The 14,012-nt window shown below is 44.2% G+C and overlaps 1 protein-coding gene across 7 annotated transcripts in view; it reads left to right on the top strand.

Annotated features, from left to right (window-relative positions):
* Positions 1 to 14,012, top strand: part of LOC1274865 (uncharacterized) — a 62,530-nt gene that overhangs the window by 26,508 nt on the left and 22,010 nt on the right. For all 7 annotated transcript variants that reach the window (XM_061642554.1, XM_061642556.1, XM_061642555.1 and 4 more), the window contains exon 9: positions 6,959 to 7,091. In XM_061642554.1, the coding sequence (XP_061498538.1) occupies positions 6,959 to 7,091 (133 nt within the window). The remainder of the gene's footprint in view (positions 1 to 6,958; positions 7,092 to 14,012) is intronic.

Below are 14,012 nucleotides of genomic sequence, written 5' to 3'. Positions count from 1 at the left end.
ATAATGTTGACTCATTTTAATTCCGCACCGTGTGGGGTTAATCTGTTGTTTATTTAACTTCGTTTAATTATAAAATAAATTAATTTATATCAATCGAGCAATTCGCGCAGAGTGTGCACAATCGAATAGCGTCACGTTGATGTGTTTGTGTACGCGTCTTGCAATGCAAAAACGCAGTTGCAGTTTAGGAGTTGGAGGAAGTTGCAGTGCCAATCATGAATTAATGAGCTGAAATCGATGTAACGTGTGTAAGAGTGTTTTTTCCACACATACTATAGTTCGGAGTTGTTTATTTATCGCACTGCACATTTCTCAGGGGGCAAGCACTTTTTGTTTACTCTTTTGAAGGCTATTATATACGATAGCCATGGCTCCCAGGGAAATGTAATTGGATATAAACAACATGATGATTTTAATACAATTTTGGTTGATTTCTTGTTGCGTTTTCATTGTTTTGCTTTGTTTTAATCATTGAAGCGGGAAAACAATAATTTACAGGGGTTTCCAAGTCTCTTTCGAAAGTAAACATTGTTGTTCACCGCGTGCAATATGTTAATCCTCACCAATCAGAAAGAACGGCTTCGGCCGTATTGCTTAAATTGCTTTCCTGTTTGATAAAAATATTCATTTCTTTAGGTTGATTGGTTTTCTCCGGGCTAGATGCGAACAGAATTGCGTTTGAAATTGAGTTTTTGGTCATATTTAATTTAAAAACTTCCTGAAATATTGTAATTTTCCATTCAAATTGCAAATTATCGTGCAAATATCGGAGCATAATGGAATGGCCCCTCTATAATTTGAGCCAGAAAGCTCAAATTTCAGCCTGTCAGTGGAACAATAATAATCATCCGGATTGTATCCATTTGAGTTACGGTCCGCCGTATTTAATTTCACCATTTGTGTACCAACAAAGATGCATTTTAAAATCAATTTATTTATTTTTTTTTAATGGGTTACTGTGCTTTTAATAGGTCTGAAAATATAGATTCAAATAGATTTTAACCTTTCTTGTCAAAATACTTATGCTTCAGCAAATAAATGCAATCCTTCATGAGCTAAACCTGCTTGCGCCTGCGACATTTCGGTGTTTGTTTACATATTTGTAATATTTTGTCGTGTGATTCTGTATGGAGTGTTAAGATGATTTCATCTGACAAACGTCAAACAGCATTTTAAACCATGTTTTAATCTAGGTAGAATTGTACCTCCTAATTACACTAAAAATCACGATCAATCGTTGAGGGAATTCAATAGTATGATACATAAAATATTTCATTTAAGTATGGTTTGTAAGAAATGAAATCAAAAACAAAAATTACATTCATGCTTTATCTAACTTTTTAGATCGGAGCAGTACAACTTTTCATTGTCCTAATTAAATAAATCAGTCTATAACTATAATTAAAGCTTAGTAGGTGTAAAACATAGATTTAATTTTTATTTGCTGATAATCCCCTTCTAAAAAAAAAACTGCTCCATGAGAAGAATGTCTTCATCCAATGTGGCGAAGTTCGTGCCTGCATAGCGCTAGGTTTCGAGCCCACAGCCATTAGCGAAAGTAACAACAATAAAACCAGCAGCTCGCTTAATCTATTTTCTTAATCAGACAAAATGAGAAATAATCACGATTCAATTAAAGACGTGCGTTTCGGGGTAAGCTAAAGACAGATCAATAGCATGCCCCACGCAGCCGAAAGGAAAAGTGAGTGTCAATAATTCGGTTACAAGACCGCTGCTCCGGACCGCTGCCTCCACTGGCACTGGATTGTGATGCTTCGTGAAGCGGAAGCAGTAGGATGACTGGGGCGAAGTGTGTTTTCCTTTGCCGCCAGATCACCGCCTAAGTGTATCGATGGTCAGCAAATCCTAACCTGAAGAGCCCGTTTTCGGTTCAGCCCGTGGTACGTGGGTTCTTGGGTTTGCGGGCAGCGTCAGGCCGGCAGGCAGGCATGTGTTTCTTGGGATACGCATCTTCGTTTGCGATACACTCATCCTTCGATCCCGTGCCGGTTGCTACAAATCTCTTACCCAACGCTCCATTACGGGAGAACGGGGGGTAAGGGAAGAAAACACACTCAAAGAGTGTCTATAATTCCTTCGCCTCGAAAGTGGCTTCCATAGAAGCGCCCGAGGGGAAAACACTTATTTATAATCAATCTGGGAAAATATCTCCATAAATGAGGTTTTCCGGTTAAGTGTAGTGTACGCTTTTCTCTTTCTTGTTGTTGCTGCCTTGTCTTCTTTTTCGCACTGCGTTGAATTAGTTCCATCCTTTTTCCCTGGAAAAACATGAAACCTTCCCAGTGTGTGTGGGCCGTCATCCTCTCCGGCACGCTGCGCATATGTGTGCGACGACCATGACGCACTAATGGGATGACGAGGTGGAGGTGAAAGTAAACCGGGCACAAGTTCTGTTTGGTTTGGTTTAGCGAAATGAAATCGGATCAAGATTTATTAATCGCAGTGAAGAGAGCCGTAAGCAAACAATGTTCCACACCGCTGTGTGGTGTATGTTGGTGTAGAAAAATATGAGCCACACGGCTACGAGCACCATGATGGATGACACGATTGAAGGCTTGCCGGAGATGAGTACCAATCCCCAGAGACATGGCCCATGAAGCAGTTTGTGGCTATCCGCCAGAGACTGGTGTCGGAATCAACTGGTGCCGAGTAAGACAACATATCTGTACCGACGCCTCAAAATTCGCACCGAATGATTGTGTTCCCGGATCCCGGCTCTTGGTGGTCTTACCCTCGAAGATATAAAACGCACGAAAAGCAATATGTGACACTTGTGGCATTGTGGAGAACAATTTGATATAATAAATTACATTGCGAGTTTGATTTCTCATCTCGCCTTGGTAGTGGGCCGCGGGAAGACAGTGCGATGATCGAAGCAACCCGGTTGGCAGCAGGCCAAGCCAGGGGCCCAATTTCCCGGCGGAGGAAAATATTCAATTTGCACCATCAAACGTAACTCCCTCGCATAGCTCTATTTCTCTCTCTCCCGAATGGAACGGTTCGGCACGGTTTCAATCTACGGTTACAATCGGCTATCGTTCAACATTTCACGTTTGTCCGTTAGTCAATGATGGACGGCGCACGAAAGCTGTGATGTGTATCGCATAACCCACTCGATGGTTTCGATCCAAATGGAGCTAAATATTCGACGGACATCTTCCCAGGCCATGAGGAGGATGTCGTCCACGTCGACGACGACCAATGATGATGATGATGATGAGCGCTGGAAAGCAAACAAACCCATTTCCGATCAATTACATCGGGCAGTAAAATTGCTCCGTAAGGTTCGGTCCTCCCCGGGTGTAAGTGAGAACGGACACGTACACCGTACCGCCCAGCCCCGAGTTACTCCCGGCTTCCTTCGCCATCAGGGCCGATGACGGTGTCATAAATTTTCCGAATTAGTCAATCTGTCCGCCAAGTGACCATGACGTGGCCGGACATGCATCCTTTTTTCCACCCGATTTTCCCCTCCCTCCCAAGCTCTCGTACGCTGCAAGACAACACCCATTATGCGGGAACGAAATTTGAACGCTGCATTTTCGGCAGTTGTTTGTGGTGAAGCTGCCTCTCTTGCTGCCTGCGTGCTGTGTACGGCTGGTTCCGTCCGGCGCTTATTTGCGCTGCGTATGGTTGCAATGAGACACTCTGGTTCCCTACCAAACCCAGGGCCTTCCCCACCCCCGGTAGAGGAAAAGTAAAACCCGGCAAATGGACGTGTTGTTTTCCGCCCTTTTGGTCCACGTCAACAATGTCGATGGATCGGGTTGGCGAGCGCATACATCGACAATCGTTCGCTCGCCCATCCTCGACGGTCGAAACACCGTCAGTCGAATTTCATCCACCATTCGATGCGAAAGGGAGGAAGGTGGTCTTGTCCAACAGAGGCTGTCCATTTCCATCACCCAAACGTCCAACGCGTATATGTGTGTGTGTTTGTCGATGCCGGACATATTCGTGTCGGAGGGGCTACACTCTCCGCACCTGCCGGACCGGCGCATGTGGTTGCGGGTGGACAGTTATTTATCACCGCACATACATCACCGATGCGAGAAAGGACCGGGCACGATATCGACACCGATGTTTTCAACACACACACACACATAGGCCCTTTCCACTCCTGGCCCACGTAGAAACACACACACACATTCACGCTCTGTTTTGTCATCTTCCTGCCAAACGAGCACGACGACGTTGATGATGATGATGATGATGTGCACTCGGCTACGCGCCGGACCGGAGCGGGTTGGATGCGTGTTAATTTGATTATGATGAAGAAGAATATTGAATTTAATCAAACAAATTAATCAAATATATTGTTTTCGCGTCACTTTTTACGCTCGTTCACTGTTTTTTTTATACTGCTTTCTTTTTTATTTTTTCCGTACGCACGACCCCTTGATTCGCTTGAGCCTCTGAACCGATGATGGGGCCCAGCGTTGGACCCCGCGAGGCAAATACAATTGCGAATCAAATGAAGTGAGCAATCGATTCGGTCCGATTGCACCGAATGGGGAAGGGGATCTCCCGTTTCCGGCCACTTATTTGCTATTCCATTTTTAAATTAATATTGCATATATTCAATTCAATCATCGCCCATTTGCCCGTCTCTAATTTCGGTGTCGGTGCATTTGACGGGCGTTGATTTTAATTTTTATGGTTGCATGCTTTTTAAATCATTTTTTCGTAACATTATCATCATGTAGGTGTTAACTGTAAGCTTGGCCACTCGCTCCTCCTGCGCCCGATGTTTGGCGTGGCGTGCAGCAACATTTTATCACATTTTAAACTCCACGGCTAATTGAATCACACTACGTCCCAGTGTCACTAGCAAGATCACACTAACAAATAAGCTTGTGTGTGCAAATGTCCGTCTGGTTGGCAAGGAAAGAGCAAACGTGGTCTTGTGTCTTGCACTCGATAACGGCTGCGGTCGTCTTGAGGTGATAGAGTTTCCTCGGCAAACCCAAGGTGCACGGTAGTAAGGCGTCCCACGTGAAGTTCACTGTCAAGCGACCCAGAGCAGCAGATGGTTGCGTCCAATCTGGTTGGTGTATGGGGCGTACGATGTGTGCTGCTATAGCACATACCAAAATCCCCCTGCTAGTGGTGGGTGGACAATCGGGGCTGCAGATGGAACCTGCAGGGCGGTAGGGTTGAAGAACGGTGGTATTGATATAGCGACGCATTCATCTTCTATCCTATTTCACATATTATAACGTCCGATGTCTCGTTTTACATATAAATTATTTTAGCGTATGTACATAACCAACCAGCCAGCCAGCCAGGGCCGGTCCCGCGCACTCATAGTCATATGCCCGAACGCAATCTATCGGATGAACCCCCGTCGAAAAGCGCAGCAGCAGCAGAAGAAGCGCACGTCCTTCCAGAGCCAAGCCTAGCCCCGCTAGTGTTGGTGGAGAATTTTGATGTTTGGCCAACCGGGCCAACCGGGCACTCTGGGTGCGGCACGGTGCGATGCGGACACATGTGTTTTGGCCAGCTCCTATTCAGCGCGGGCTGGCTGGCAGCAAGGTGTTGGTAGGGTTTCGGTGTGAATTAAATTTGATACGATCCTATCAGAAACCGGAGAGGAGAGCCCTCGATGACGACGTCGTCCTTAAAGAGAGTGTCCCGTGTCCTGTGTGGTGTGCGGTGTGGTGGATGGTACATTGTAGTCATCAGTTTTCTTTCCACTGGTGCGCGGTTGGCGTGCGACCAGTCGTCGACGACGTCATCCCAAGTACTTTCCGGCTTGACTCGGGCTGTAAACTCAAACCCTGAACCATCTCGAGTGTACTATGCGCAGCAGCAGCGTTTGTGTGTGTGTAGTGGTAGCGTTGTGAATACAAAATGCAACTCATACTCAAACCGATCGTGTCCTGTTCAATCGGAAGGACAGACAGCAGTTCCTCCTACTAGCCAATAAGCACTCTCCATTCCTTCTCCAAACAATCTGTGCCGTGTGAATGACTTGAGAGTTTGAAATTTTATTTCGTCCATAATCAAAACTCCTGCTGGACTCCCCAGCAGCGCTGCCGGTGCAGATGTCGGCAGGACACGTATCAAGACACGAGATGATGGGTAAAATCTCGATTTGTCATAGTCATAATCGTTACATATTTTATTATGTCTTCATCTGGGGTGGTGAGCTCTCGGTTCGGAACGAACGAATTTGTGCCACGGTGCGCACCGAACGCTTCATAACTTCTTGAGTGTGCGTTAAAGTGTAATGATTTGAAAACGTAAACACACATTTCGGCCTCATTGCCGCCGTCGTCCGGAGCATGCCGTCGGGTTTGCTGGAGTTTACCCGGCCACTCGTTGTAATTTTACATTTGTGTACGGTGCTTGGGCAGACATTTGATGGCAAATAATTTGTGCACGTGTTAACTTAGTGCGTACGTTTCATGGATGTTTAGATGTAGAGGTTTTGTTGTATAGTCAAATTGGGCTTGAAATGATTTGAATAAGAGAGAAAAAACTGTAGGCATCTTTACGGTTCGTGTTCACACTCCTCTATGTAGTAATAACAAATACAACCGACTTCAGGTTGTGGAAGTAGTAAATTCACCTCAACACAAACACACACACGCGGCAAGGCCGGCTTGCCGAAATGCGCAACACTTTACGCAATGCCGCCCGTACTTTGTCGAAATGTTCCGGAAATCCCCTCGATGATAAAGGTTAAAACCTTTTAACCTATTACTGGTCCGCCCGGCTGTGTTTTTCTACCATCCATTTCCTTCCCACGGCTCACGACGTCACGGGTGTATGAATGTGTATGATTTTTCTGTTTTCCATTTGTTGCCGGCCTCCTTGAACGCGAACGGACACGTTGAACACTTCTGACACATGATTAATCTTGCTATCCCCCTCCCCCCTAGACAATATTCTCATACCCACTTTCCGTTTCGGTTCTCCCTTTCACTTTCAGGCATGGAAGCCATTATGTCGGAGTTCTTCAACGACACCACGACCGCCTTCTACATCATCCTGGTGGTTTGGTTCGCCGATCAATACGATGCAGTTTGCTGTCATACAAATGTCACTAAACGTCACTGGTTGAGGTAAGTGAAGGTGAAATGATGATTCCTGGTCGGATAGGGGAGGGGAGTGCGTCAGCTCAGTACGATTTAATGCGATCTGATATGATTCCCTGTGCGGCGGTTGCCCCGTTTCGTAGTTTGGGGGTAAGAAGAATCACCTGCAAATGCTGCGTATTTCATTGGCTTGCTTTAGCATCATCATCATCATCATTGTCATCGCACTCGCTGCTTACGGCGGAAAAGTGTGGAGCAAAGTTTGCCCTTAGGTTCGTTTGCTGTAACATTCCGCAGATCTACTAAGAAAAGCCCAAGGAAACACGCACACTAAAGCAAGGTGTGTGGGCGATATCCGTAGGGATTCGTTGCGATGTACCTTGCCGATCCCTCCCCGGTTTTACGGTCGTTGTCTTGCGGGACCGTTTCACTGGTGCCCCCGTGGCCCGGTTTACCTGGGCATATTTTATTCATATCTGTCATAATGTTTTCATGTTATTTTTATCTCTCAAAACAGTGAAATATGTTCCTGATCTTCCACTGAAGATCTCTCTCCCTTTCTTGCACTCCGTAGTTGCTCGCTCACTTGAATCACCTACAGCTTTGTGTAACTTCCTATCAATCGTTGTGTCTGTGGTGTTGTGAAAGCCACCATCACACGAAACCGCAACGCATTTTGTTTGATTAAAGCAATTTGATTGAATACGTATTTTTCTTCCTAAACAGGCAACTGATTCAATTTTGAAATCAATTTGTTTTAGTGTTCTGTTGCTTGAGAGCTTTTGAGAACTGCGAGTTTTTGTCTTATCGAGTTTTCTTTCATTATTTCTTGTCGCACCAAGTGAAATGTCTCAAATTTTAATCCCTGGACACCGACTACGAATCAAATCGGTTCATTAGTCTTCCTTCTTTCCCGGGCCCGGGCGTATTGTAATCGCAAGGCTTACTTACCTGTGCAATATCGTCGACGTCGCGTTGAGCATTTGTCAATTAAGACGATTTCAACCAGTGCCACTCGGGTGGACTCTCTACTAGGCCACGGAAAATATGCCACTCCATATCTTGCCAATGTTCCGTGCGATAGCTGCTGCTAATTTGCGAAGATTTCTTATAATCAACCCGAGGATGGACATTGGTTTCCTATCCCGGCTGCCATGGTGAATGATAGTGAAGGTTTTGAAAAATCAAATGAACGGGGAAATGGAAGTGAACAATGGCTAGCATCCACTCTTCCGTCGCACAAGGGCACGAGCTGATTGATTTCAAAGTTTGGTGAACCAATTTGACAGTTTAATCTGATTGTCATATTTCTCAGCGCTTCCGATGGGAGTTGCCCCAAGTGGAATCGCGCCATTTTGAAGCAGGGATTAAAGCGTTAGGCTTTGTTGCTTTGGCGATGATTATTGAAGTGAATGGAGCCGGCAAAGCAGGTTTAATTACGATATTCCCTAACGAATTTGAATGAAGCTGGCAAAGAATTGAAGAAGTTATAGACACAATTTGTAGGTCCGAAGTTCTGCTTATATTTATTGGAAGATTGGATGTCTGCTTCGCTTTCTCATAAGTTTTCTTTCTCTACTTTATTTTACGATACAGTCCTAATAACTAAATGGTGCCTGTAAGCCACCATATTTTGTTATTAAGCCATCAATTTATGACAGCTTTCGTTAAATTTTGCCTCTTTTTATCTTTTTTTTTTTACTTAATTTGTTGGCTTACTTTCTGTAACTGTGTGTTGTGTGTGTAACATAAAAGTTATTACAAATATGCTCAATATCCTAATGATATGTCTTGATGTCTACTAGAGGGATTTGATTTTATGTGAAAAGACTCCTTTTACAATTGGTGATGCATTCTGACATCTGGAGATAATTGTTTTCAATGTTTCTTGAGTTGTTTTCAGTGTTTCTTTTTCGCATTGAAAATTAAAAGGAAAATAAATCAATACAGCAAATAACCGCATTGATGTGTAATGAGGAAACACAGCCAGACCACAAAATCCGTGAGTTGTATTTTTTTATTATGTTTTCCAATTTACTTGCTTTACTATTCGCTTGCTTTACAATATTTGCTTGTCCACAAATTCGAGACGGAAGCAGACTTGTTTTGCAATAACCAGCTGCTCTCACTTAACCTGGAGGTAAAGATTAGCCTGGGAAAGACTTTCTTTACGAGCGCTGTTCGAGCAACTCATTTTTTTTATTCAATGACATGAGTTTCCTGTGCGGTTTAACTTGCCTTGTGCAAGAGTGCTGGTGCTCGGTAGTGTAGTCCAGACGTCAATACTGTTTGTGGGATGTAAGTTATGGAAAGAAGATAGAAATAAGCACGTGTGTTGTGCAGCAGTTGATCATCATTCATCAAGTGTCATCCAGTCATATGTTCATTGCTTGAGTATTTTTTTGCTGAAGAGTCTGTTTTGTTTTTCGTAGTAAAAGGATTAAAGCTTATTTGCTATTACTTTTCTTCCAGTGTTTATTTTCATATCTTTCTGAAGCGTTCCATACGTTTAATTCCACAACTATCTTACATTATTGAAGTATTAATTGTTAGCTGTAAAGAATTAGAGATGGTTTTTTAAGACAATATTATGCGTCATAAAGCAGTCTTATTTTTGTAATAAACACACTATTACATCCATTAGAATACAAGGATAAGCCTAAAGTGAAAAAGAACAGTATCTAAATAAGAAAGAAACAATTGGACAGTTGTTTATTGGACTGTTAAACCCTGTATATTTGGACTGAACATCGCGATATTCGACTTACTTAAATATCGATTGACGCGGATGATATCAGAACTAATGAACTGCGTATCTCGAGAGCCGACTGTATGGAGTTTTGCATTTAGCGCTTGAAATATTTTTTTCATGATAAAAAAACTATAAAAATCGTGGTTCCAAAAAACAAAAAGAGCTTTGTTTCTCGCTCTGTTTGACCCGACAGACTAGACGGAGCCTCAAGACTCAAACTAGACGGAGCAAGAAAGCATGCTCATTGTGACGCTTGAGATCAAACGCCAAGTATATTCCAATAATGTCGTGATTATCACTGACACAAAATGTTATGATCAAGTGAGTGATCAAGAGTTGGATGCTAAACAAATCGTTATCAAGTATTTGATTGGTCCACCAACTGTTTGAGTCTTAACTCTGATCATCTCAGTTGTGTGCGTGAGCTGATTTGAGCTTCGTTTCCTGACATGAGTGTTGATGACTGAACCAGTGGCATTTGGCAGCCAGAAAACACAGTCAGAAAATGTTTATGCTTGCGCCGGCATTAAGCTCAGCTTGTCAGTCAGAATATCCGGTTTGACTCAAGCACTCGTACGTCGCGTACGACATGTCATGATGCACTTTCATTGAGTATGAAGTTTCGTTGCTTTATCAAGCTACCACGGATATGTTCATTGTTTTCGTTGGTAAATATCTCGTGATGCTCGTGACATTTTGCAGCACTGGATGTATTATATTGACAGTGGAACTCCAACTTATTTTACAGTGAAACTCCCTAGTGGCTCAAACCATTCTGGTATGTTTAAAAGTATATCACCGTTAGCTTTGCAAGTAAGGTTTGTAAACTATCCTGCAGCATTGTTGTTGGCCGGGTCATGTAAGAACATAGTTCTCATTAGTGAAAAGGCTTAAATCAGAAAGAATAAGAGATGGAGAGTTTATAAATTATATATATTGATTGGCAATTGATGCATTTGAACATTAAAACTGTACACTTATTTATTCCGCTATCAAAATTGTCCTTTCTGTAAACATTTCACAAGAATCGAGACAAACTAAAATAGGACAAATTGTAATTTTCAGCTTTCTATAGGGCCCGTCGTGTGTTCAAGCCTGAAATGGACTGTCTTCCCGGTAGCATCGACTGACTATCCGGCTACGTGGTTCTTACTAATAAATCTCAAAGACCTAAGTAGACCGGCATGACCGCTTTGTCAAATAGAAATAGAACAAGAATTAGATGCTCCTATACGAATAACTAACAGTACCACACTTCAAAAAATCATTCCAAATTCGTCCCCAAATCTTCGATCCACCCTTGTTACCTGTATTTGCTTTGCAATCATCTCCCGGTGCTTGATCTTGAAAACGATACAAATCGAATATACAGATTCCGGCCACACTGCACGGCAGAAAGGACACACGCACTTTCCTCCCACACAGCCGATCATCGGTAATCTGCGAATCACTTACACTGCAAAACCACTTTGCAAAATCGAACGATTTCACTGTTTCAATATTTGCCCTCTTTGGCCGAACGACGAACGCGCTTCGCGCCCTCGGCCACGCTTTCGTTTCGTCGTCAGAATTTTTATTATTTGAACAAATATTGAACCTATCCGTGCCACTTAGAGTGTGCTACAGCGCGGTTGCGTTCCAGCATCCCAATGTACCGTCGAATATTGGTAGCTTATTACCTTCCTTCCTCGATTGTTTATCTAAAACAGATCCGGCACTGCTTACGTGCTATCCTGCGGTGGGTTCGCCACGAAGGTTTATTGCCGTAGCCCGAGATTTGTCATCGCATTTTGTATCCTCGAACCAAGAGCCCGAAGTAATCGTTGCTTTCCTGCTTTTTGTTTCGACAATGCATAGAAGAAGGCACGGTTTTGAGGACTCTTACCTATTTCCTCAAACGGAGAAATGCTGTAAAAAGCGTTCCACTGCTACGACCAAAATCCAACCCCCAAACTGTGTTTGTCTCAAATTATTCATCCGCAACGAAAATCGCGATCTTTCTTCCGTTGTAATATTGCGAATTGCGTCGGGTTACTTTGCTGACGATGGGACGGGGAACTTGGCTGATTGGAAATTGGAATGCGACGGTAAGATAGTCAAACGAGTGCCAAATCGTCGACGATTAAATCATGACGGTTGATTAAAACCGGATAAAAACATCTTTAAAAATGCTCTCGAATCGACGTGTACTGCTGGAGCGGTCGTTCCATGCTGCGTTCCACCACGAAACTGATTTTCGTATTATTGAGAAAACTGGTAACCCCTTACCCCTCCGCCTCCTGTATCATTCCTTTTCGATGGGATCAATCAATCTTCCTCTGTTTCTTTAAGCTGCCAAATCGCGAAGCAAAACAACAAACAGCATTCGATCATCAAATGAAACTGAGCCGGGACTTGCGGGGCTTGGTGTTTGTTGTTCGAGGACCAGTGCTTCTACTCTTCAGCGGCGCACCCGAAGTGAGTGAAGTGTTTGTGCTCGGATGAAGGGAAGGAAGTATGCTTGTGACAAGTGCGTCGACCAAAGTTTGCTCCAAGCAAGACGAAACTCACGACACGGTGTTGCTCAAGGAGCTGGTTTCCCAATCTTCCTTCCTTCCAGCGGCTTTCGTTGCCTTCTCATCCCGAGGGAAGAAGCCGTTGAAGGGTGAGGCGGGGTCTGTTTTTCCGAATGACCGCCGACGGAAAACGGGTTGTTATCGACGCACATAATTATATGGCATGGAAAAACAATCGAAAAACCCATTTAGGTGGTGTTATTTTTTGTTGTTCCGGTCCCTAAATGGTGCTGCTGTTCCCAGCTCGGTAGTGCTTGATGAAACTCGATAGTCTTTCAGTATGTGTGCGTGTGTGTGTTTATTTCCTTTTTTCTTTTCGTACTCATTTCCGAGCTTTACTGCTGTTGCCATAATCGCTAATCACTCTTAATGGAACGATTTTTGATTACAAGACGACGATTTTTTTTTTTTTTGTGCGAGAGGGTGTTTGAGTGCGTGTGGTTCTTTTTTTCTCCCTCTCTTCTCGATCACAGCCATACATTTTAAAACCTTTAAAGATTCGCACTGAACATGATATGTTTGTTAAGGTGTCATAGGCCACACAAACAACAGCAGCAAGTGACGAGCGTTGGAGCAAAGGGAGTCGCGAGAAAAAGTTTCAATTTTCCACCCCAGGCTTATGTGTGCCACTGCCAAAATACTGAAACCCCCCGTGCGCGCGCGCCTAATGACTGCTGTCTTGCAACAGCCCCCCCCCCTCCTCCCCTGGTAAACACATTCCTCATGGCTTCCAGGCCCTGCCCGCTGCGGTGGTAATCCCCATTAATTCCCTGTTCGATGTGCCAGCGCCAAGGCGTCGCCATCGTCGCCTATAACAACTGATGGGTAAAGGTGACTCGGCTGTACGCTTCGGATGTGGGGAACACAGGACGGAACTGCTGTGCGCTTAAGTGGTAACGCCTTCACCATCACAAACCACCGCTCCCCCCGTCGCTGGATTTTGTGTTTTTAAGGCGGCAGACAGAAAGCGGGAGAAGGAACGGTGCGGGGCACTGGGCCAAGGTATCGAATTTTGCAACAGTTTAATTCGAGAAATCTATTAGACAATGTGTGTATTTTTGTGTATATAGGTGTATGCGTGTGTGTGCGTGTGAGTGTGCATGTTTTTGCCTACGCCGTCGTGCAGCGGCGGCCTGCTTCCAAATGCGCTGCCTGCTGCTCCCTTTTGCTTGTTTAACGATAATAAATTATCTATTGCCTACCACACCTACAATGCTTATGTTTTTGTTTTCGCTTACCGTAAGGCGATGGATGGATGTCTTGGATGTGGTGGGATGCAAAGGACGCCGAAACACGACGCCAGGCCCTGGCCTTGGTGCTGCGTTACCGGCGTCCCCATCGAACCACAAAAGCCGCCCATCGCCGTCGGTTCCCCCGCCGAAGGGGACGGTATTTGCCGAAGCTCTCATAAAAATAACAATCGTAAAAACGCCAAAACGCCTTTCCATGTTCCCCTTTGCGTTTGTAGATGGTGGCGGTAAAGAGCACAATGGGCAAGAAGTGGGTAGAGCAGAAGAGCGCCAAGATACCCACTTCCACCATCGTTAGAGGCCTTTTTTTCCTTTTTCGTTGCTACCGTGTTGTAAATTGTTCCCATCAAGCATACCATGGAGGGGCATACTTTCGAAATGCGCGAGACAA

Source organism: Anopheles gambiae, chromosome 2 (assembly GCF_943734735.2).
Source record: "Anopheles gambiae chromosome 2, idAnoGambNW_F1_1, whole genome shotgun sequence".
NCBI classification, from domain to species: domain Eukaryota; kingdom Metazoa; phylum Arthropoda; class Insecta; order Diptera; family Culicidae; genus Anopheles; species Anopheles gambiae.
The sequence above is the reverse complement of the archived record's forward strand: the minus strand, read 5'-3'. Positions and strand labels throughout refer to the sequence as shown.